This window comes from Cetorhinus maximus, chromosome 8 (assembly GCF_964194155.1).
Source record: "Cetorhinus maximus chromosome 8, sCetMax3.hap1.1, whole genome shotgun sequence".
Lineage (NCBI taxonomy): Eukaryota > Metazoa > Chordata > Chondrichthyes > Lamniformes > Cetorhinidae > Cetorhinus > Cetorhinus maximus.
This window is the reverse complement of record NC_135886.1, coordinates 47,676,791-47,699,819: the sequence shown is the minus strand read 5'-3', so window position 1 is coordinate 47,699,819 and position 23,029 is coordinate 47,676,791. Positions and strand designations below refer to the sequence as shown.

Genomic DNA, 23,029 nt, shown 5'->3' with positions numbered 1-23,029 from the left:
CCCCCCACACTTGCCCGCCATTTGCAGACGCCGGGAGCCGCACGTCGGCGACTCACGCAACCAATAGGAACGCACCACCGGCGTGCCGTGCGTCCTGACGTCCTGTCTCCACCCGCGCGGCGAAGACCCGAGCGGCCAATCGGAAATGGGTTTGCATCCGGCGGTAGGAGACGGGCGAGGTCGGCCAATAGGCGCCGCTGTTTAACGCGGGCGGTCGGTGTCGGCGAAGCTCGAGAGGGTTTTGAATGTGAGCGTGCGCGGAGCGAGCGCGAGAGAGAGAGAGAGAAAAGAAAAGATGGCGGAAAACAAAGGTGGAAATAATATCGAGGCGAATGGCGTCAGCGAGGAGAAGAGCGGCCTGCCCGACAAGGATGAAGAGAGTCAGGACAAACCGGAGCCGGAGCTGAACGCGGCGACGCCGGCGGTGACAGGATCATCATCATCATCTTCATCATCATCATCAACAACACCACCGGCGGCGGCACCGATACCAACGGCCGCGGCGGCGGCCGAGGGACCGGGTCCGAGCCCAGGCCTAAGCCCGGGAGCGGGCCCCGGTCCAAGCCCAGGGCCGAGTCCGGGCCCAGGGCCGAGTCCGGCGTCAGGACCCAGCCCGGGAGTGGGCCCGGACAAAGCGGCGGCGGCGATGGCGGCTGCCCCTGCTGCGCCTCCGGCTGCGGCTCCCGCCGAGGTGAACCTGAACCTGCTGGACGAGTGCGCCGTGTGCCGCGATACGCTGCAAGGGAAGGAGCCCAAGTTGCTGCCCTGCCTCCACTCGTTCTGCAAGCGCTGCCTGCCGGAACCCGAGCGGCAGCTGAGCATCCCCCTCCCCGCCGGGGGCAACAACGCCGCAGGAAATAACGGGGATTCGCCAACCATCCAGCAGGGTAAGTACCGCCTCGCAGTCTGGGTGCAGAGGTGGGGATCCACCCCGGCCACTGCGGACTTTACTTCCAACTTCTCCAGTTTAATGCCTTCCTTTATCGACATGATCAGACCATCATGATCAGATTGTCTGAAGTTATTACATAACAAACTCCTGATCTGATTGTGTGGTAAATACGTTGTCCAATCTCCAACTTAATGTGATCATATAAGACTCTTGCAAAGGGATGCAACGGAATCTTAGTTTTTCTCATGTTGTGCTGAGCGGTGTCTCTTAGATTGACAGGGTTTCAGGTAAATTCCAAAAATAAGGCCTTAACAGGTCAAATCTGTCTTGCATCTGAAGCTTTTGTTTTTCTTTAAAGCGATGATGGCGACTCTTTATAGATTATTTGTCTGCATTTTGCAATGGTCAGGAGTTCACCTTGTAAATACTATAGACCCGTTTTATATGGGAAAGGATCAAGACTCAAAATTCTAAAGCATTGCAGGTGTCAGGGCAGATTTTTCCTAAGCTTGCTATGTGTTTGTGCAGCATTCGTAATTTAGGGTATTTTTCATAGTCGTTTCGTACTAATACCCAAAAAGTAGACCTTGTCCCTTACAAATCGAGCTGTATTTTTTAATTTTGTTGAACAGAACAGCGAATGATTGTTATACTTGATTATACTTGAATTTATGCCGCACAATCAATGTTTTTGAAGTGGTAGAATATCAAATAGGCCAAAGTAATATTTATGACCAAATCAGTTTCCATATGCTTGATTTTCCCTCAATGAACACACCTTTTCAATGTAGTTGAACCAAGCCATATAAGGTGACTAATCACCAACCTATTTAGGAAGTCCACTGGAGGTATTGAGGGTATCTTTTGAAAGTAAGTCTTGAGGTTGCCAAAGAATCCTGTCATTGTGACTTGAATCATAGTATGTATCAGCAAGCCTGATCTTAGGTCTAACTCGATCTTTCAATTTAAAATGAACTCCATTGCAAGGTTTGGTCCTGATCCATGTAATTCCAGAAGATTACCCACCACAACCTTAGAGTAGCAATGGATGGGCCAAATCTGTGGCCTTGCCAGCATCTCCCATGATCCAACAGAAAACGTTGAAAGATCCTGTTTAGGATTTTTCAAAGTTGTTAATATTTACTTTTTGAGCATCCCTTATGTTAATCCCCCATCCCAAATCCCTTGGCCTCTCTACTCTTCATAATGCACTCCTTAAAAACTATAGAGATAAAAACAAAAAATAAAAACAAAAAACTGCGGATGCTGGAAATCCAAAACAGAAACAGAAGTACCTGGAAAAACTCAGCAGGTCTGGCAGCATCGGCGGAGAAGAGCACAGTTGACGTTTCGAGTCCTCATGACCCTTTAACAGTTCTGTTGAAGGGTCATGAGGACTTGAAACGTCAACTGTGCTCTTCTCCACCGATACTGCCAGACCTGCTGAGTTTTTCCAGGTATTTCTGTTTCTGTTTTTGTTTTGTGTCCTTAAAAATTATCTCTGACCAAGTTTTTGGTCATCTGCTCAAATCTGGCTCCTTCTGTGGTTCAGTCTCCTATTTTGTTTTATGATTCCTCTATGCAGCAGCTTGGGACATTTTGTTGGGTTTAAAGTACTATATAAATAAAAGTTATTACAAATATGCTAGTAGTTGAGTTACCACATCAGTCCTCATGGCAGAAGCAGGTTTGGAAACCTTTGACAATATCAATTAGGTAATTGAGTAATGGAAGATAGGGCGCAGCTGTAAGCTTTGCATGACAGAATACATTTTTTTAATGCCGATTAAATCCCTGTGGTTTTGGTGATTGAAAAGACAAACAAATTAATTAGTTCAGTTTATGACTATGAACTCCATTCCAATTATGGTGGTGGAGTTGGGTGAAGTTATTTAATAATTGCTCAGTTTTGCTTTATCTTTGGTACTGAAAGCCCTCTTTCTCTCATTCACCCCCCCGCCAAAAGAAAAGAATCGCTCAAGTACATTAACTTGAATTAATGGCCCAGACCTTCCAATAAATTAGTGATGAACTTTGAGACATTCCCTGCTGTTGAGCTTTGGGACCCAGAGGAAGTCCTGATGTGCACACATGCATGGTACTTGGGTGCGAAAATAAACTTCCAATGGGCTGAGGTAAGCTGCCCATAACCTTCTGTGGATGCCTCCAATGTTGACCCAACCACCTCCCCCGCCCCGCCCCGCCCCACTATAGACTTGGACTAGATGCCCTGGACCTGCCAAGAATTCTACTCCAGAATAATCACATTATTAGTCACAGGTGCCAGTGATCAACAGCAAAAGCTGTATTGGGAAGGCTACTCAGTGTGTTTAACAGTAAACTTGCTGAACAATTAACGCCCTGCTTCTTCACATTCCACCCTATCCCTAGCACCTCACTTGTAAACTGCCCTTGTCCACTGTTAATCCGTCCTGTAATAAAAATCAACGCTTTCAGACCTGTAATTCATTTGGGGACACTTGTATCACTTGTAATCCATTGGGTAAACACATTTTTAAAAGACCAATGCACTCAGATCTTATGCATTTTACCATTTATTTCATTTGAAGTACTTCAAGTCATGTCAAGACTTCTCCACATTTACTTATGTAAAAGTAAAGCTTATACAACCTCATAAAGTAATTAAAATTTGAAAGATTAAAAATGGTTAAATGCTTAACTTTACAAAAAAACTCACCATAACACTGCAAGTCTGCTGAGCCATCTAGGGCATTCCTTCGACTGCTGACATCAAAGGGGCGTGGCTTTATTGTTTCTGTGCTTTACCTTGACACCTCATAGTTCCCTTTGGTTGTGTCCCTCAGCTGGTACGGGAAATCCCTAAAGCTTCCACGCAAAATAGTAAATGCCAAAGCCTCACTGCTGACCAGAAGATCTGGGCCAATATTTTTTCAGCAACTGCTCTGTTCAACAGATGTTGTGTATTTGAAGTAATGAAGTGTGCTGAAGTAGATGTAACAGTGGAAGTAAATTTTTGGTGGCAAAAACTCAGGAATGCTGTAGCCCCTGCCTGCTGCAACAGCTGAGTCTGATAACTGCTGCAAAGCAATCTTTATGAACATAGCTGATTTAAAAGTAAGAAATGGCAAATGTAATGTTTTAATTTAGAAAAGCACAATATTGATTGCTATCAAGTTTTGTGGTTGTGAAAAAGTCCATTATTGACTGTGGAAATAGTCATTAATAATTTACATCTGACCTTGGATACCACAGAAATGGTCACATGGCTAGGGATCAGTTGGACAGGAGATTTAAGTCATAAGTCTGGACCTATTGAATTTGACGGGCATGGTCAGACATTTTTATGACTTAGGGCTGCAATTGGTTGATTAAACAAAACTAGAAGGGACCATTTCCAGGCGTGCAATGCTTAACTATGTTTAAACTGACAACATCCTGTATCAAAATTCATACATAGTTATTTCAAGTTCTGTCAGCATATGTGCCTCCATTTGTATGTTATTTTGTTTTCTCCCTTTTTCCCTCTTGCCTGAGCCTGTTTCTCTGCACGTATTGCTTCCCTCACTGGGGATGGGGAAGTCACCGTTTTGTACTTTGCCTCATTGGATGTCTTATCGTTCAGTTCCTGGTGCCCTTGCCACTTAGTTAGAAAGTTGTAGGTACGACTCTTAATCCTGAACTTGAACACTTTGTCCACTCTGACATTTTGCAGGATTGATGGGGTGTGATTATTGTTGATTGTTTTTCAGATCAGATATTAAACCAAACCTCTGACAGGTGAGTAGGGTCCAGTGCTACGATTCAAAAAGGAACAGGGAGTTCTTCCAGTATCCAGGTTAACACTTTATCAACCAATACTGCCAAATTTAAGCTGAGTAACTGATCATCTTATTGTGGATTTTTGCTGTGTGCAGAATGCCAGCTGAGTTTGTGTATGTAACTCCATTCACTGCACTTCTTTATTTGTGCGCTTCCCAAGAGGATATGGCGTACGTTTGATCATTGCCCCTTAAACTTGAGGCACTAAGGCCAATTGTGGTGTCCCAGAACCCCACAGCTAAGATCAAAGAAGAAAGATGTACCTAAGGTCAGGTTTGTGATAAGATTGTATGTCACCAGTATGAAGCAATGCTTTTCTCGCTAACTATCTTTGAGCTTTGGGCTGTGTCTGTTTTTCTTTGGGATGGAAGGGAAAATGGAGGCTAAAATTCCAATCCCATCATAGTCCTCTAGCATGGCAATTTTACTGATATGACTTCAATATTTCAGCAAGTAATTGCTTTTTGTGGTTTATACCACTGTCAATTAACTTTAAAGATAATGTAACCTTTTTTATTCTTTCACAGGATGTGGGTGTCACTGGATAGGTCAGCATTTATTCCCCATCCTTAATTGCACTTGAGGTGGTGATGAACCACCACAGTCCATGTATTGCAGTGTGTCTATGTTTAAAATAGCAATTGACGTATGAGTAGAAGTTGCCAGGGCAACCATGTCAAGGTGGTGAGGGAGGGGTGGAGAGAAAGGTAGTGGTGAATTACAGCTTTGTCATGATAGCTCCTACTTGTCCAAAAAATTGGGAGAAGGTTGCTTGAAATATTTTTATTAACTCGAAAATGGCAAATGAATGCATGGTGTAGTCATGGTTTATCTTTAAACTTTGGAATTCTTGATGTGGAAGTGCACCCCATCTCCTTGGAGAAGAAAACTTGAACCATACTCATATTTCCCAATACATGTATAGGTAACCTTGCTTTAATAAGAGAGGGTTAGTGCTGATGTTTTCCCAAGTGTGAGTGAATTTATTTTTGTTGGAGACAAGTGTAGAAAAGAATCATTTAATCTTGCAATGTGTAACTAGAGTATAAACCTGTGACTGCACTGCCACAGTGAATGATCGAATGAGTCTGTAAGGGAGGCAGTTGCTGTAACCATATAGAATAATGATTTGACTGGCCAATGTTCATGGACAACTAACAGGCATAGATTTATTGGATTTCATTGTGCTGTTTAGTTCTGGTGGCTATTTATTAGCCCATTGATCACAGTGGTAACGTTGGAAAGGATGTTATTCTTTGAACAAATCTCATGTTAGAATGCCTGTGAAAGTATTCCCTAAGTACCTGTTAACTAAACAAGTGTGTTTGTAAATTAACAATGCTGTGTATGTTTATATACTGACAAGTTTGCTTTCTAAGTATGGATCTTTCAGTTCCATTTGTAGTGGCCACCTTATTTAGAAAAATATGATCATGCTTTGAGCTGTGCTGATAGGATTTACTGAAAGGTTGCCGATGGTTTGAAAATGTAAGAGATGCTAATACCAGTCGTGTTTTCAGTGGAGTGTTTTGGTGGTACTTATGAAAAAGGCAATGGCTTTGACTGTGGCTTAACAGAAGTGCTGTAAGCCTTTTAAGTTCCATTTAAATGTGTATCCTGTTTTGGTTCTGAATTCCAACACCTTTGTAACAATAATGCTCCTAATCTCTAAATTGGAAAAAAGTTTGTATTGTTGAGATGAGTTTACAGTTTACTGTACCAAGAGTGGTAGAGATCGGATTCATCTACAGTCTGTTGAGGCAATGCAGTTCATAGGCTGTAAATAATTCATCAGTAAATAATTCATCAGTATGTAACAAGGATACAGCAAGTGAGGGTGGTGCTGAATGCACTTCACAGGGCATGAAATATATGGTGCATGAGCACAGCAGAGTGCTGTTCAATAAGACGTTTTGTGAGGCAAAAATAGTTAAAACTGTGGCTTGTTGGGCTAATTGAATTGAAATTCTTGCTATGATTACAAGGTTTCTTTTGAAAGTGCTCCGGGAGCTGCGTAGTATAAATTTCAAGATAAGCCTAATAAACTATTTTATAGCCAGTAAATGTCTTTTTATAAGAGACATATTACTTGTACCCTAGTTCTGTAAATAATTGGATGTAATTTTTGCCAGCAGTAATATTAAACTTGTATGGCCTTGGAGGCTCTAATGGCACCTATGATTCATTCAAGCAGGGTGTTGCACTTTCTTGCAGTGCCACTGTGAAGATGGAATTCCCTTGTGCACTGAGCAAGCAATGTGTAACCTTGTCAAAGAATATCCTCCTGTACGTAATGCTTAAAATATAGAATGACCTTCAGCTTTCAATGTTTTGTAAAACGGTGAAGCTTGTAGAACAAACAGAAAATATGACTGGGCATAACGTCAGGTATCTGTACATTGTTTATCAGATCGTTGAAGTGTTTTCCCATCCAGCACTTGCATGGATGGCCTCCTTCTGTACTGATAATTTTTGACTATTTCACACCAAAGCTCCCTTCAGTCATGCACCATAATAATATCTTGGAAGGCAAAGCTTTGTGGATAATCAATTTCTATAAAATGTATTTTAAAATGTTATTGCAATGAGTACTTTGTGTGCTAGGGGAATGGCTACATTTTTACTGCATTCTCTGCTCATGCTTCTTTTCCCCCCTTCCAAATACTCTGCTCTACCAAATCTCTACCTCAATCCATCAGTATTGCTACTCGTCTGCTGCCTTCCTCCCCCCTGCCTCCCAGACTTGATTCTTCCTTGCATTATCTTATAGCTTCCCTCCGTACTTCACATCCTCCGAAGGGCCCTTTTGAGGCACTGGTTGCTGCTTCCTTACAAGTTGCAAACCCAATACTTGCTGACCTTTCTGTTCAGCCTGATCACATGGGACTAGTCTTGCCAATCTACTCCCCGACCAGTCCTGACCCTGTAGGCTCATCAGATCAGCTATCACACCCACTTTGCATATTCCCCCAACATTCCAGTTCACTTATGAACATGGCCCGTGCCAACCGTGATGTTGATGCATTCATTCACAAACTCATGACCTTGATGGAAGCTTGATTGAGTGGTAAAAATGCCATTCTTCTAAATGAAGCCTCCTTGCCTGGTTATACCTTCCACCACTTGACTTAGACAGAGCCTCGTGGTGGCTGTGTGGGGCTCTTATCACCTTGGTCTGTTCCCTTACTCCTCTGGCACATTCTTCTCCCTTTGAACATCTCACCTTGCTTCACCTCTTTCCTTCTTGATTTATCATCTTTTTTTTCTCTACAACCTTCAAATGCCAGAGAAATTTTCTCACCGTGATAGCTTCACTTTCTTCCCTCAGCCTCAGCACTGAGCAACTACTTATCCTCAGTGATGTCAATCTCAATTCATCATGTTTTCTCTCCTGAGTTTACTCTCTTCCTGGCCTTCCTTAAACTTTTCCTCTTTATAAACTACCAATCCATATTCATTGGGCACCCCTTGATTGTGCATCTTATGTGGCTTTCCTAATCCGATCATGCCCTCCTCCCGTTAAATTCATTATGATCCCCGTGGAGACCAGTAACTTTGAAAAAGAAATTCAGACTTGAAGTTAACAGCTGAAAGGATGACGCAGCAAGATTTTGTGTTTTAAGAACAGGGTAAAATGTAATTTTCCAAAATTCACTAGATTCAGGGAAGGCTCCATTAGATTGGAAAATACCTAGTGTAACTCCTTTCAGAAAGGGAAGGAGACAAAGCAGGAAACTGTAGGCCAGTTCACTTAACATTTTCCCTATGACAGATGTTAGAAGCTATTATTAAAGACGTTATAACAAGACACTTCTATAAATTCAAGGTAATCGTGCACGGTCAACATGGTTTTGTGTAAGCGAAACCATGTTTAACCCATTTATTGGAGTTTATTGAAGGAGCAACATGTGCTGTGGATAAAGGGGATCTGGTGGATATAGACTCATAGACGTTTAAAGCACAGGAGGCAATTCGGCCCATCGTGTCTGCGCCGGTCAACAAAGATCTGACTACACTAGTCCCATTTTCCAGCGCTTGACACATAGCCCTGGAGGCTATGGCAACACAAGTGAATATCTAAATAATACTTAAATATTATGAGAGTTTCTGACTCAATCAACCTTTTAGGCAGTGTCCCAGACTCCCACTAAGTGTCCCACTGAAAAAATTTTCTCCTCAACTCCCCTCTTAGCCTTCTACCTCTTACCTTAAATCTATGCCTGCTGGTTATTGACTTCACTACTAATGGAAAAAGTGCCTTCCTAGCTATGTCCCTCATAATCTTATACACCTCTATCAGGCCCCCTCTCAACCTTAGTTGCTCCAAGGAAAACAACCCCAGCCTATGCAATCTTTCCTCATAGCTCAGACCCTCCAGCCCAGACAGCATCCTGGTAAATTTCCTCTGCACCCTCTCCAGTGCAATCACACCTTTCCTATAATGTGAGGACCAGAACTGCATACAGTGCTCCTGTTGTGGCCTAACTAGCGTTTTATACAGTTCCAGCATAACCTCACTGCTCTTGCCTTTATTAGCCGAGGCATAGAATACAAGAATCCCATATGCCTTCTTAACCACCTTATCTACCTGCCTTGCTACCTTCAGGGATCTGTGAATATGCACACCAAGGTCCCTCTGACCTTCAGTACTACCTGAGTCCTACCATTCATAGTGTAATCCCTTACCTTGTTAGCCCCCCCCCCCCACCCCTCCAAGTGTATTACCTCACGCTTTTCTGGGTTGAATTCCATTTGCCACTGCTCTGCCCACATGACCAGTCCATTGATATCCTCCTGCAGCTTATGGCTATCCTCCTCACTATTTATTTACCACCCAACCAATTTTCATATCATCCGTGAACTTCTTGATCATGCTCCCTATGTTTAATGACACAAAGATATGAAGGAAAGTAAGTTGTGAAGAGGACATAAGGAGGTTACAAGGGGGCATAGGTGAGTGGGCAAAGACCTAGCAAATGGAGTATAATGTGGGAAGATGTGAGGTTGTCTATTTTGGCAGGGTGAATAAAAAAGCATATTATCTGAGTGGTGAGAGATTGCAGAGCTGTGAGATGCAGAGGGATCTGGGTGTCCTGGTGCATGAATCGCAAAAGGCTAGTATGCGGGTGCAGCAAGTAGTTAGCAAAGCTAATAGAATGTTATCATTTATTTCCAGGGGATTTGAATACAAGAGCAGGGAGGTTATGCTTCAGTTATACAGGGCATTGCTGAGACCACATCTGGAGTACGTTAAGGGTGCTATTTAAATATAAGTTCATCTGCCTCGGTAAATGAATATAAATTTTTTCTCCCTGTATGGTGAATCAGTGTTGTCCTGAGACTAGATCCATAGTTGGTGCAGAATGCATTTGGAGAAGTGATCAATAGCTGACTACACATGAGGATTATGTTAACACTGATAAAATAGTAACACAATTTTTATGCATCTATATAATTCCTTCATGTTTAAAACAGATGCCTTGCACGTCACACTAGCGACCCAAGTGATTGTGATGGAATTAGTGACGAATGTTCTGATGTTTGCTGTTGTGTCGAACCCAGAGGAAGTCCTGACCTGTGTTTGTATGTGGTACTATGTCACCTATAAATTTCAAACTTCTTATGGGCAGAGATATACTACCCAGAACCCTGCACGGATGCTGAACTTGCCTGGAAACTTACTCTGGAGTAGTCTCACCTGTTAATCACAGGTGTAGGACCTGGGTTGGAAGTGATGAACAGCAGAAGCTGTTTGTGAATGCCTTAAAATGTATTTGAAGGTCAAGTTGCAGAACAATTAGCACCCTGCGCACCTACCCCAAACAACCCCCCACCCACATCCAACTCCACTTGCAAACAGTTTTGTCCACTGCTAATCCCTTCTGTAACATTGAATATATCAATGATCTCAAAGCCTGAATGCATTTGCTCTTGCCCACATGTCTGTCCTTGGCTTGCTGCATTGTTCCAGTGAAGCTCAACGCAAACTGGAGGAACAGCCCCATATCTTCCGACTAGGCACTTTACAGCCTTCCGGACTGAATATTGAATTCAACAACTTTAGATCTTGAACTCCCTCCTCCATCCCCACCCCCTTTCCGTTTCTTCCCCTTCCCTTTTGTTTTTTCCAATAATTTATATAGATTTTTCTTTTCCCACCTATTCCCATTATTTTTAAATCTATACCTTTTTTGCCCTTTTAGTTTTATTTCACCCCACCCCCACTAGAGCTATCTGTACCTTGCGTGTCCTGCTATCTATTCTTAATTAGCACATTCTTTTAGATAATATCACCACCTTCAACACCTCCTTGTTCTTTTGTCTGTGACATCTTTTGGTTATCTGCTCCTATCACTGCTTGCTTGTCCCTACAACCCCCCCCCCCCCCCCCCCCCCCCCAACCTTAAACCAGCTCATATTTCACCCCTCTCCTATTTTTACTTAGTTCTGTTGAAGGGTCATGAGGACTCAAAACGTCAACTTTGTTCTTCTACGCCGATGCTGCCAGACCTGCTGAGTTTTTCCAGATATTTCTGCTTTTGTTTTGCATTTGGGAACAGTTGTCCACTTCTAATCCATTGGGTAAACAAATATAAAAAAAACAGTGCAGTCGGAGACCTAATGCATTTATCATTTATTTTGTTAAAAGTACTTTTTCAGTTCAAAGACTTTTATACATGTTCTTACATTAATTTAAAGGTTATCCAAACTCCAACAATTAAAAGGCTTTGAAAGATTTAAAATTTTTAAAAAAACACTAAAGAACTTAAATGCTCACCAAAACACTGCAAACCGGCTATGTCTTATGAGGCATTTCTTCCATTGCTGACATCAAATGGGAAATGCCTTGGTGCTCCTGCAGCTTTCCACTACCCCTTGTTCCCTTCTGCTGATGGCTGGGCCTGCATCAGGGACAGGAAGTCCGTAAAACTTCGGTGCAAAAAGGGATGGCAGCAGTTTTAATCGTGTTCAGTGGCGGGGAGTTTGGCCTCACCCCTGACCAGAGGATCTGGGCCATTGTGTTTTAAGTGGAGGATTTTGGTTGAGTATCATCGTCCTGGAATTAATTAAATAACCCCATAAGCCATAATTATTTTGAAATTCTGCATTAATATTCCATTAATTGACGAGCATAGTTTTATTTCAGAATATTCGGGGTTTGCTTGATGCAGAGCAAAGACTGGAAATGTTGGGATTCAGTTGTTGTTCAGGCTCTTGTTGCATGTGTTTGCCTATTTTATTCAGACTTGCTTTATTATTGCTTCTGGTGAGTAGCTGCTTTACATTTTAAGACTTTCTAAGTTTCTTGCTGCTTCTGGTTTGCAACTTGTTCTGATTGTAATTCTGATTGTGTCTTGAATGTTAGAAATTTGCCCATTGTAAGCTTCTTCCATTATCAGTTGGCTGATTCACAGTAATCATGCAACACATGCCAATCTTATTTCATCGTTCAGTTTGCTCGTGCAATATTTTCTCCTTGATTCATAGAATTACACAGCCTCAGACTGGGAAGGGAGGCAGGGGATAATGACTGATGCACAAATCATCTGAAATTCCTGCTCTTGACTGCTGCCCATTCACTGACCTGAGTAGAAAGTACTAATTTTTAGGATAATCCTTGTCCTCTTAATTCAGGGCAGGTGATGGACTTGAGACTCTTGTCTAATCAATAATTATGTATCAAATCAATATAAACCCAACATATGTCGTACTATTTCCAAGTAACAAGCTCATTGAGGTTTGTGACTGCTCATGGTGATCTCAGCAACAGTATTTAGATTTCTTAGTTTCCTGGTCTGCCCTTTCTTTTCTTTCAGTATGGTTAGCATGCAAGTGCTGCCATGTAGGCACTTCTTTTGCACATGTGCATTGTGGTTCCTTTCACTTATCTTTCTCCAGACACTTTACATGGTTGAGTGGTGAGGCTGGCCTTAGGATCAGCACTTAAAATATTTCTTTAGACATTTCTCTCATTTGCTTAGTCCTGAAATATTAATCACCTTTTGCAGACATGTTGGGTTTTTCCCTCTTGGAATTTTCCATTTCCAACTTTCTACCAATGGTATTTTAAGTCCTGCATTGACTTGGTCTGGGGCTGGATTTTAACCTGTTACTACTAAATAACAGCAACAATTATAGTATGCAAAGAAGAGTATTACCAGCATGGTTGAAAGATACTACTTGCCCAAACAGCCATGCAACATAATTGATTGCAAGCTATCCAGCAACCGATGTGCCATTGATCTCTACCCAAGGATCAGTCATCACCATTGTCAATGTAGAGATAAGAATAGAGGGACCTTGTTTGAGTAACCAGCAAAGCAGCATTTTTATCAATCAGGAATTTGTTGGCTGCATATGATGGCACCGCTATTACTGGCGAGAATGGAGAGATCACTTCTGGGATTGATTTTACTCAAGTAATTTGCATTACGCACTTCCACTCTGCATTTTGCTAGAGAAATCACCCTGCTTTAATTGGGGGATGTTACTGCAGTTTTAGAATGAGTTCTGTTTACTGTAGGTGGTAGGGACCCCTTTTTTAAATGACACTGTTTGCTGATTAAATGGACCTGGCTTGCTGTAAAATAGATATCGCAAGTTCTTGCATAAATCCCACCCCACCTCCAACTCATTGGCATAGTAGTATCAATAGATACTCTGGAATTTGTTTTGCATCTTTACAGGCAGTGCTATGTCATTTTATGGTGGAAGTTACTTGTCACAGTTGGGGAGTCAAATGTCCATCACTGAGCCCCAGATCAAGGCATCGGCTACTTAATGCTCAGAAAGCCCTGAATTTTCTTTGAGGGCAAGATGCTTGCAAAATAGAGACAAAATTTGCGAGCTTCTCAATGGGTAGCTTAGAGAGTGTGAGCAGGCTGCTGAATAGCATGTTGGAGAACAAGAGAGGGAAGGAGAAGGATTTAATTAGGTGTATAAACTATTGCCAAATGTTTATTTTAAGCATCCTGTTATATCCATAAATGAAACGGGCAAGTTATTTTTTCTAGATCATTTACTATTTGCATACAGTACTGTTTTTAGATTTCAGGTTTGCAAATCTGTAGTTTGTAAAGAACATATCTTTTTATTTTCGTTGGATTGTAGATTAAAATTACAATGGCAGCAGTTTGAAGGGCATGTCTACTGGAACAGTGTGAGGGGTCTATACAATGTTACTGTCCTGGAACAGTGTGTGCCATGAAAGACAGGATGATGCTGAGGAGTCGTCTGGTCTAATGGGGAAATGCCTGGCATCAACATTTTAATTGGCTCCTGACCAGGTGACCAGGGTTTGAGAGAGAGCAGTGCAGCAGAATAGCTCCTAGCCGGAAAAAAAGACCTAAAATCTCTTGCTCCTGTGTCTCAGATTTGAGTATTTCTACAATAATAGCTAGCTGGCTTTTTCTCCTCATATCTCTATAACCTGTTCTCTCTGAAAACCCCTGTCAAGAGGTAAAGGGGAAAATCACTGTTAGAGACATTAAAAGGCAAGTACTCAACCAGTGAACTAAAGACAAAGTGCTGGAAGACCACTCGTGTCATCAGCAATGAACTGAAAGGACTTTGGAAGACATCAAAATCAACCCTTCGAATCCTGGACTCCGGAATTGGTGCTATTGAAATGTTTTATCCCACCCTTAATCCATGTTTTTGTGTGTTTTGTATGTCTTGTATATGTGTGTATAGGGATTTAAGAAGGGGTAGAGTTTAGGTTATGGAGTTTGGAGTTAGAAATTAGCAGTCCATATTTCTTTCTTTTGCCATTGGTTAAAGACAATTTGTTCAATAAACAGTTATTTACTTAAGTGTACGAACCTGGTGCTTGTATTCTGTTGACCTAACTTAAATAATTAGGTGGGTTGATCAAACATTTGTCACGGCTCTGAGAGCATTGGGGTTTGATATTACAGCGCGCTATCCCAAGTGAGTTGTGACAAGTTGTGTTCTGAGTGAACTGCATAATATGTTAAGGAAAAGTAAGTTCCTAATCCCGAACAGCACCTCATCTCCCGACTAGGCACTTTACAGCCTTCCGGACTGAATATTGAGTTCAACAATTTTAGATCATCCCCACCCCCTTTCTGTTTTTTCCCCCTCCTTATTTTTTTCCAATAATTTATATAGATTTTTCTTTTCCCACCTATTTCTATTATTTTTAAATGTATTTCCATCCATTGTTTTATCTCTATCTTTTAGCCTTTTTAGTATTACTTCACCCCACCCCAACCCCACTAGAGCTATCTGTACCTTGTTTGTCCTGCTTTCTAGCCTTAATTAGCATATTCCTTTAGATAATATCACCACCTTCAACACATCTTTGTCCTTTTGTCTGTGACATCTTTTGGTTATCTCCATCTATCACTGGCCCTTTACCTAGCTCTTCTTGTCCCAACACCCCCCCCTCCTTAAATCAGCTTATATTTCACCCCTTTCCTATTTTTACTTAGTTCTGCTGAAAGGTCATGAGGACTCGAAACGTCAACTGTGCTCTTCTCCACCGATGCTGCCAGACCTGCTGAGTTTTTCCACGTATTTCTGTTTTTGTTCCTATCCCAGATGCCTCCTTATCCATGTAATTCCATCCATTTATTTTTAACACCATATTCCCACATGCCATTTTCCTATCAGCCCACCCCTTTGTGGCTGCTTCATTTATATTGGATATTACGAAACTGCTTCTCAACTTCCTCTTTGTTGCTGTTCCTGCCAGGAGATCTGCTGCCATGGTATGCCACACTCATCTGCAACTGTTCTATGATGTTGGTCATCCAACTTTGCATAGGTTGACCCCTCTTTCTGCCCTCCAGTAGAGATCTCTAGCTTTTCAACTCCGATCAAATGACCAAAATACTGACATTTTCTATGTCACTTTTTAGAGTTAATTTCACTCTTGCTATTTCAAGCACTGTACCTCTTCATTTGTCTTATGCTAAAAATTCCGTATGCAGACCATATGTCTTAGCATCCACATTTCAAAGGTCTCTATTTTCTTTCACAGATTTTCACTTTGTCCAGGTTTCTAAGACAGACAGGAAAGTGGTTAGAATGTAGTAGCTTATGAGTTTTTTCCTTATTACATGCTTGAGTTTTCTTGTTGACACATCCCTCAACTTCACAATTACTTGTAGCTATCTCTTCCTCCTTCTGACTTTTGCATCACATCTGCCATCTTCTATTATCATTTGTCCTAAATAAAATTATCTGCTTATTCCAGTGTGGCACCATCCACTTCAATTTCACGCTAGTTTCTTCTAATGTATTCTTTGTAGCTACCATTGTTTTTTGGTGTTCATACTCCATCCATATTATAAACTTGTTATATATTACTTCATCTACAGTATATTGTAGGGTCTCTTTATGATTCTGCAAGTAGCGTTGTTGTGTCATCAGTGTACCACAAATTTATGTTCTTGCCTCCCGTTTAATACTGTGAACATTTGTTCAGTGTACAGATTGAATAATTTTGGTGATGGTATGTACACAGCCTTGTCATACTCCTCTCTTCACTTGAAACATGCCTGATTGTCCCTCTTCTATCCTGATGCTCTCAATTTGGTCCTACTATAGTCTCTGGATAAATCTCATCTTTACTGTCAATGTCACATTTCAGCAATGCATCTATTAACTTTAGGTGATAAACCGAATTGAATGCTTTTCATTGTCCACAAAGCATATGTAAATGTTCTTGTTTACTTCTAGATACTTAGCGAAGATTGTTCTTAGGTTAAATATTCCCTTTCCTGTTCCTACTCCAGATCTAAATCCAGACTGCATTTCACATTTGTTTCAAATGTGTTATTCCTTTCTATTTCAAGATCAGTTTAATGAGATGATTCATTAAGCTTATAGTTCTAAAATGATTGCATTCCATTTCTTTAGCTTTCTTAGCTAACTTAATGAATAATGAATCTTTCAAGTCACTTGGAATGTATACTTTAGTATATATTTGATCACAAATTTCTGCGATTACTTCTAATTCTATTTCTCCAAGGGCTTTTCAGATGTTCTGTTACTTCATCTATGCATGGAGCTTTTCTTGTACTCATCAATTTCAAATCCTCCTATACCTTTGATATAATGCTTGGTCCTTCATTTCCCTCTATGTCTTGAGAAGTCCCTTGATTTGGATCATCGTATAATTCACTTTTTTATGCTGTCCATCTTCTTGCTTGTGCATTCCTTTCAAACAACAGTTTACCAGCTTTATTTTTATGTACCCACTATCTGTTATCCTTTTCCTTCTAATTATCAAAAATTTCATTTTCTGGTTCATAACTCATTTTGTGATTTATTTCCAGCTACAGTAGTTCATCACACATCTCATTATACCATTTCTCTTTAGTCTGCCTACGTGCATCCTTTATTCTTGTTTCAATTTTATCATACTCGCTAGTACTTCATCATTGCCAGTATCTCATCTGTCATTCACTCCTTGTTCCTCTTTTCTTTTCTGTTTTGGTAATATTTGCTTTTGCAGCATGTTGTATGCTCTCATGTTTTTCCATTTGCTTCTTTCTCTTTCTTGCTCTGAGACTTTTGTCTCAGGATTGAGGAATCAGAACATTCATACTTGTTTTACTTTGTGTGAATGCCCCTCTGTTTTCATCCTTCAACATGTCAAGGTTTAAATGGTCATGCCTTTTTCTCTTTTGGAATTTTCAGTTTTAGCTTAACTTTTTGCTACAAGGAGACAGTGATCTGAATTTATATCTGCATTGGGATATGTATAAGTGTTCTTTTGTATTGTTTTAAAATATTTCACCATCACACAATCTATTTGATTTCTATACATATCGCCTGGACTTCTCCAAGTGTACAGTCACTATTCGATCATTTTCTTGACAAATTGTATCAGTCTCTCTCCTCTTTCATTTCTTGATTCAAGGCAATGTTGACTGAGATGCGTCCCGATGTTCCTTCACCAATTTTAGTGCTTAAATAATCTATTACAATTACCATATCACTTGATTCAACTTGATCATAACACTTCAGGTTATCGCCATAATATGCCTCTCTTTCCTGCTCACTGCGATCTTGTATCAGGGCATAAACTTGTATGATAACCAGATCAAAAGTTTTTTTTTTAATCTTAATCATAACTCCTTCTGAGATTGGCCAGTAACCTTGAACTGATCTCTTGTATCTAAATGTTTACTAGGATTCCGATTCCGTTCCTATTTTTCTCAGCTCCCGGGAAGCAAAGCATATGATTCTTTTCCATCTGACCAAGTTATAGCCACCCTCCTTCTGCAAGTCCTAGTAAGCCCATACAGTGTCTATTCATGTATGCAGTTATCAAGCTTTCCTGTCAGGATAAGAACTTTATATCAATGTTCCTATTCTCATGAAGTGAGTATTCCATTGAGTGTAACAGGCTCAGAAGCTGGACCTCAGTTGTGAGTTTAGGTCAACTTCGTCATAAATTTGTTGTTTACTTCTTTAGACGAGGGCTTCTCCATCCCCGTCAGTATTTACAACAGTATCGGATACCGGGGCCCCCCCAACCTCTCTGTATCTCCCAACCTTTTTGACTATGGCTTTCCATGACTAACTATGGGGCTTTTATACTGTGTGAGGTCCCAGATTTCTCTCCGGTGACTGGCCAAATTGTCTTACTAAGTGTCATGACTGTGTCCTTGGGTGTTCCCCACACACACCTTACTGGTCTACAACTTCTGAGCCATTATTCCTACTAACTCGTTAGCACTTTCTGCCTCTTCTGCCATTCCTGGTCTTCACGTACATTAGAAGGGGTGATGTCCCCAAAGCTGATGGCCCCCTCATTTAGTTTTGCACGATTGCCAAGTCAAGATCCCTGGCTGTGCACACCAGCGGTCATAATCAGCCACTTGGAGTCATAAGTGAGAGTTGAAACCCCACGCCTTTTGATGTGGGTGTGTGGCTTGGTAGGGGCTCAAGGGTACTAGCCCTCAAACATCTCTCGCATACCAGCTTCTTAATGCTCTCACTCTGTCTGCCCTGTTGCTCTGTCCATGAACTCCTCGTCTCTGGGCACTCTGAACAGCCAATCACTTATCTGCTATACTGTGATGTCACTCCTTGATTTTTTTTTTTCCCCAGTTAATTCTCACTGTGCTATGTCTCCATCTGTCCTCCTGCTGACTCCCTCAGGCTCACTTTCCCTCCTCCCTCCCCTGCTTTCTCCTCTCTTCTCCCTTCTCCTCTCCCCCCCCCACCCCGATTTCTTGACCATCCCTTGCCTCTTTGGGATGCTGGTGGATGCCTTGTTCTAGTTGTGAATAGATTACGCTGATTCACTCAGACTTATTAACTTGTGTGAAACTTCAGCTTGTCAATCTTGCGCAGTAGTCCCAGTGCATTCTGGGTGAATTTAGCCATTTCACATGTTTAAACCAACTCTTGCTGAACCAAAACCTTGTGTATTAACTTCAACTGTCAGCTTTTAAATGTTGGCCTCTTAAGTTGAATGTGTTCTTGCTGAAAGGCTGGTAAAATATCCTGCCTTGAATGAGCCTCAGTTTTGTTAAGCTAAGTTGCTAAGACCACAGCTACCTATTTTGATCTCTCTTCCCCAGTCACTCTGTTTGAATTACTATTAGCTACCATGATGTCCTATTCGTAAGACATAGGAGCAGACCATATAGCCCATCAAGCCTGCTCCACCTTTCAATCCGATTATGGCTGATCTTGTGCTTCAATTCCACTTTTCTGTCCATTCCACATACCATTCGATTCCTCCTGACCATAAATCTGTTAATCTCAACCTTAAAACATCATCAATGATGAACATCCACAACTCTATTGTAGAGAATTCCAAAGACTTACAGCCCTTTGAGTGAATAAATTTCTCTTCGTCTCAGTCCTAAATGGTCAGCCCCTTATCTTGAGACTGTGCCCCTGTGTTCTAGATTCCCTAGCCAGGGGAAGCAACCTCTCTGTCTACCCTGTCAGCTGAGCTTCTTGACACCCTTTCTTTACTAATCCAAAGTTTACCCCCATAATATTGCAAACAACTCCCTTACCATCACCTACGATGCTGACCTACATTGGCTCCTGATCGCCCAACAATTCAAATGTAAGTTCATACTTATTGTTGAGTTTAGATCCCTTTGTAGCCTTGTTGCTTCTTATCTGTGAACTATTTCCAAAATTGGATTAAAATTCTTGGAGCCCCTTTGCACTCACCACACATTGGATCAAAAAAAGACAAAATTAGCCTCACCCCTTCTGAGTATTTTTAAATGCTAGAATATTTTGATCCCAGTGGTTGTATGCAGTTTTTCTGCATTTACGGTGAACTTTGCCTGAGTCCTTAGCTTCATGGATTCATCCACTCCTGTTTTCTCCAGCCCTGTTACAGCTTCCCTCTGAACTCACTTTCCTTCTGATCTCATGTGCATCCTGTTGCCCTATACTGTAGTCTTAGCTGTGTACTCAACTTCCTAGTTGCCACAAAACAGAATTTCCTCCTTTACGATTGCCCTTCAAAAACCACTTCTTTAACCAAACTTCTGGTTACACCCATAGATTCCTCCTATGGCTTCACTTTCACTATTCCCATGTGTCTCTGAAGTTCATTGGGACATTTAGTTCTACAATAAAAACCTTTTAGAAATGCAAGTTGTTCTTCCAAGGTTACAGATTAGTGGTAATCAGTTGCACCCACACTATCCAAATAACCTTATTTATGTATGCCGTAACTGTGTGTATTGATTATTAACTCAACAGTAGAAGCATCTCTAGGCCCTCTGCTGTCATCACCTGATGTCTACCATCCTTTAACCTTCGGCTTCAAGTACCTGAATGAGAAGCAGTGCATAGCCCCATCACAGACTTAGCTGAGATCAGCTATTAAGGGGCTTCAAAATTAGCTCCACTGCATCCTCCGCTGAGATCTTTCAACTGCATGCATTGTAGATTTAAAATATTTTATGTTTGTGTGATTCATCTAATCACTGGATAAACTTGCTAGCTATCTGGCAACTTGAATGTACCATTAGCAGTGTCCCTGCAGTTGCACGAGAACCTTGACAGTGAGCATTGAAAGGATATTTGACTGTTGTCTATGGTTACAATTGATTTTGATTGTCTAGTTATTTCACCCTGAGGTGAAGTTACTGATTGGGATGGCAACTTTGCTGTCATATTCTTTCCATATCTTGGGGTACTGAGGCCAATTATTTCTCTTCCTCTGACTTTTCCTTCTGCATTAACCAATGATAGAACCCAAGGTGGTTTTATATTTATTTTAACTCAGAATTACGCTTAGCACTTGAACAAATAAATGTGTTCTTAATCTGTTTTTAAATGAGGTTTTATTCATTTTGAAGGTTCCTGGTCTTAAAAAAAATGCCATGTACCAAATCTATATAGTCTTGCCATTCTTAAGATTAGCAGAAGTGATTGGTGCAGTTGCCTGTTGTGGCTTATTGTCTTATGTGCTACCTGTCAAAGATGACGAGCTGCAACTAAGTGACAGCATGGAAGATGTTTAAGTCAGCACTGACATGAGAGAAGTTTTGATATACTTAAACCTTTAAAATAACAAAATAATGACTTGCTTAGACTTTAATTACTTTCTTGGCAGACTTTTTCATTGTCTACTTATAAACCTGATCCTTACCAGTGTTGGATCACCACCTATAGATGATTTTAAGATTGGTTAAAGACTGCTCACTTCATATTGCTTTCAGAAATTTTGAGCATAATATGGGTGTTAAGCTCTTCCAATTTCAGGCACCCTCTAGTCAACTTTAGCGTAACCAGGTGACTAATAAAGCTCACCCTTTTTTTGCCCCAACAAAGTGCTTTAGCTGCAAACGATCAACACCTCATCCCTGAGGCTATGCATCCACCATTTCCATCATTGGTGTACCCTTGCTACAGCGTATGCTGCCTTCAGACTGCACAGCTGCAGTTTGCCCAGATCTCTTTAGCGGTACCTCACAACCCTGTGCCCTCTACCACTTAGGAGGACAAAGACAAGAGATCATGGGAATGCCATCACTTCCAAATTTTCCCCCAAGAGTCTCGCCATCATTGGACATGTGTTCTTTTGCTGGGCCAAAATCCTGTAATCCCTTAACTATCAACATTTGTGAGCACTTTCATCATGCAGACTGCAACTGTTCAAGAAGGCCCATCCCCTCAGCAATGTGAGTTGGGCATTAAATGCTGACCTTGCCAGCATCCCAAGAATGAATAAAAATAAGTGAAGACATCCTACTGCACTAGCATAGTTTTGTTTTCCATTTGCCATGTACACTGGCCTCTCGGGTTGTTGATTAGTGTTGAGTTAAGAGCCATTTTATACTGTAGGCATAGGCCCACCAAACACAGGATTAAGATTTCCAAGCTTATTTCTTGCAGGTTTTGTAAGGACTAACGCCTGTCAACTGACCAATAAATCTTCTGTATTTCTGTACTTCCTAAGGAAAAACTGAAGATTCTGTTTTCTATTCCTGCTCTGTTAACTTTTAATGACATCTCTGCTCCATTTAAAATGGTACCATTTAAGGCTCATTTTCAAATGCATTGTATGTCGCTTTTCTGCGTGAATTGAATATGCCATTTATCTATCAATTACATTTCTGTATCTTGTCAATAGTAAATGCTGTTTAATCTCCTAGCCTTTGATATGCTCCCTTTTATCCATTCCATCTGTTTTAAATACTTCCCACTGCTGCTCTGTTTCTATTTGCCAATATTTCTTGATGCTTAATTTGCTTGACTCGTTAATACGCGTCTGTTTAATTTGTTTATTTTCCAGTCAAATACCCTTGTTCTCAAATTATCCTATTCTTTTGCCATGCTGAAGTTGTCATATTGTTCTCGCTTTACCAGATATTTCCTTACTTTAAGGCCTTCTATATATTCTATTTCATTATTCAAGTGTTTCCTTTCTTGTTGCAGCTATAATCTACTGCCTAGGAAAACAGTCTTGGACACAATGCAAAAGAAAATCCCAGCTGATTTCATTCTGTTTTTGGTTAACTCCCATCATGTAGCCTTCGCGAATTTATTTTTAAAAATCACCCTCGCCCTCTAATTTCATCCCACCTTCAATGTCATTGCTGGAAAGTTTATGATATATGTCCAATAATACAACCAATCTTTTACTATTCCTTACCTCAATCTTTTTGGACTACCCCATTTAAGTTTTTGTGCTCTAGTAGTGATAATTGTCTCCAATTTATGCACTGTCCCTCCCACCCGTTTATCCTCACTTTCTTAAGGTTCCATGCCTAGGAATATAATTGACAATATTGACCGAGCTCCAGTTCACACCACATAAGTGCCAGGCAATAAACAGATTTTTAATCAGTGAGGGAATCGGGGGTTATGGGG

At 41.0% G+C, this 23,029-nt stretch overlaps 1 protein-coding gene across 4 annotated transcripts in view; it reads left to right on the top strand.

Moving 5' to 3' along the window:
• The first annotated feature begins 212 nt into the window (after positions 1 to 212).
• trim33 (tripartite motif containing 33) overlaps positions 213 to 23,029 on the top strand; it is a 182,514-nt gene continuing 159,697 nt past the window's right edge. For 2 of the 4 annotated variants that reach the window (XM_078546787.1, XM_078546789.1), the window contains exon 1: positions 214 to 887. In XM_078546787.1, coding sequence (XP_078402913.1) covers positions 296 to 887 — 592 coding nt within the window. In that variant the 5' untranslated portion in view covers positions 214 to 295. Of the gene's footprint in view, positions 888 to 23,029 lie in introns of all 4 variants that reach the window. The other 2 variants (XM_078546786.1, XM_078546790.1) reach the window with 2 other exon arrangements.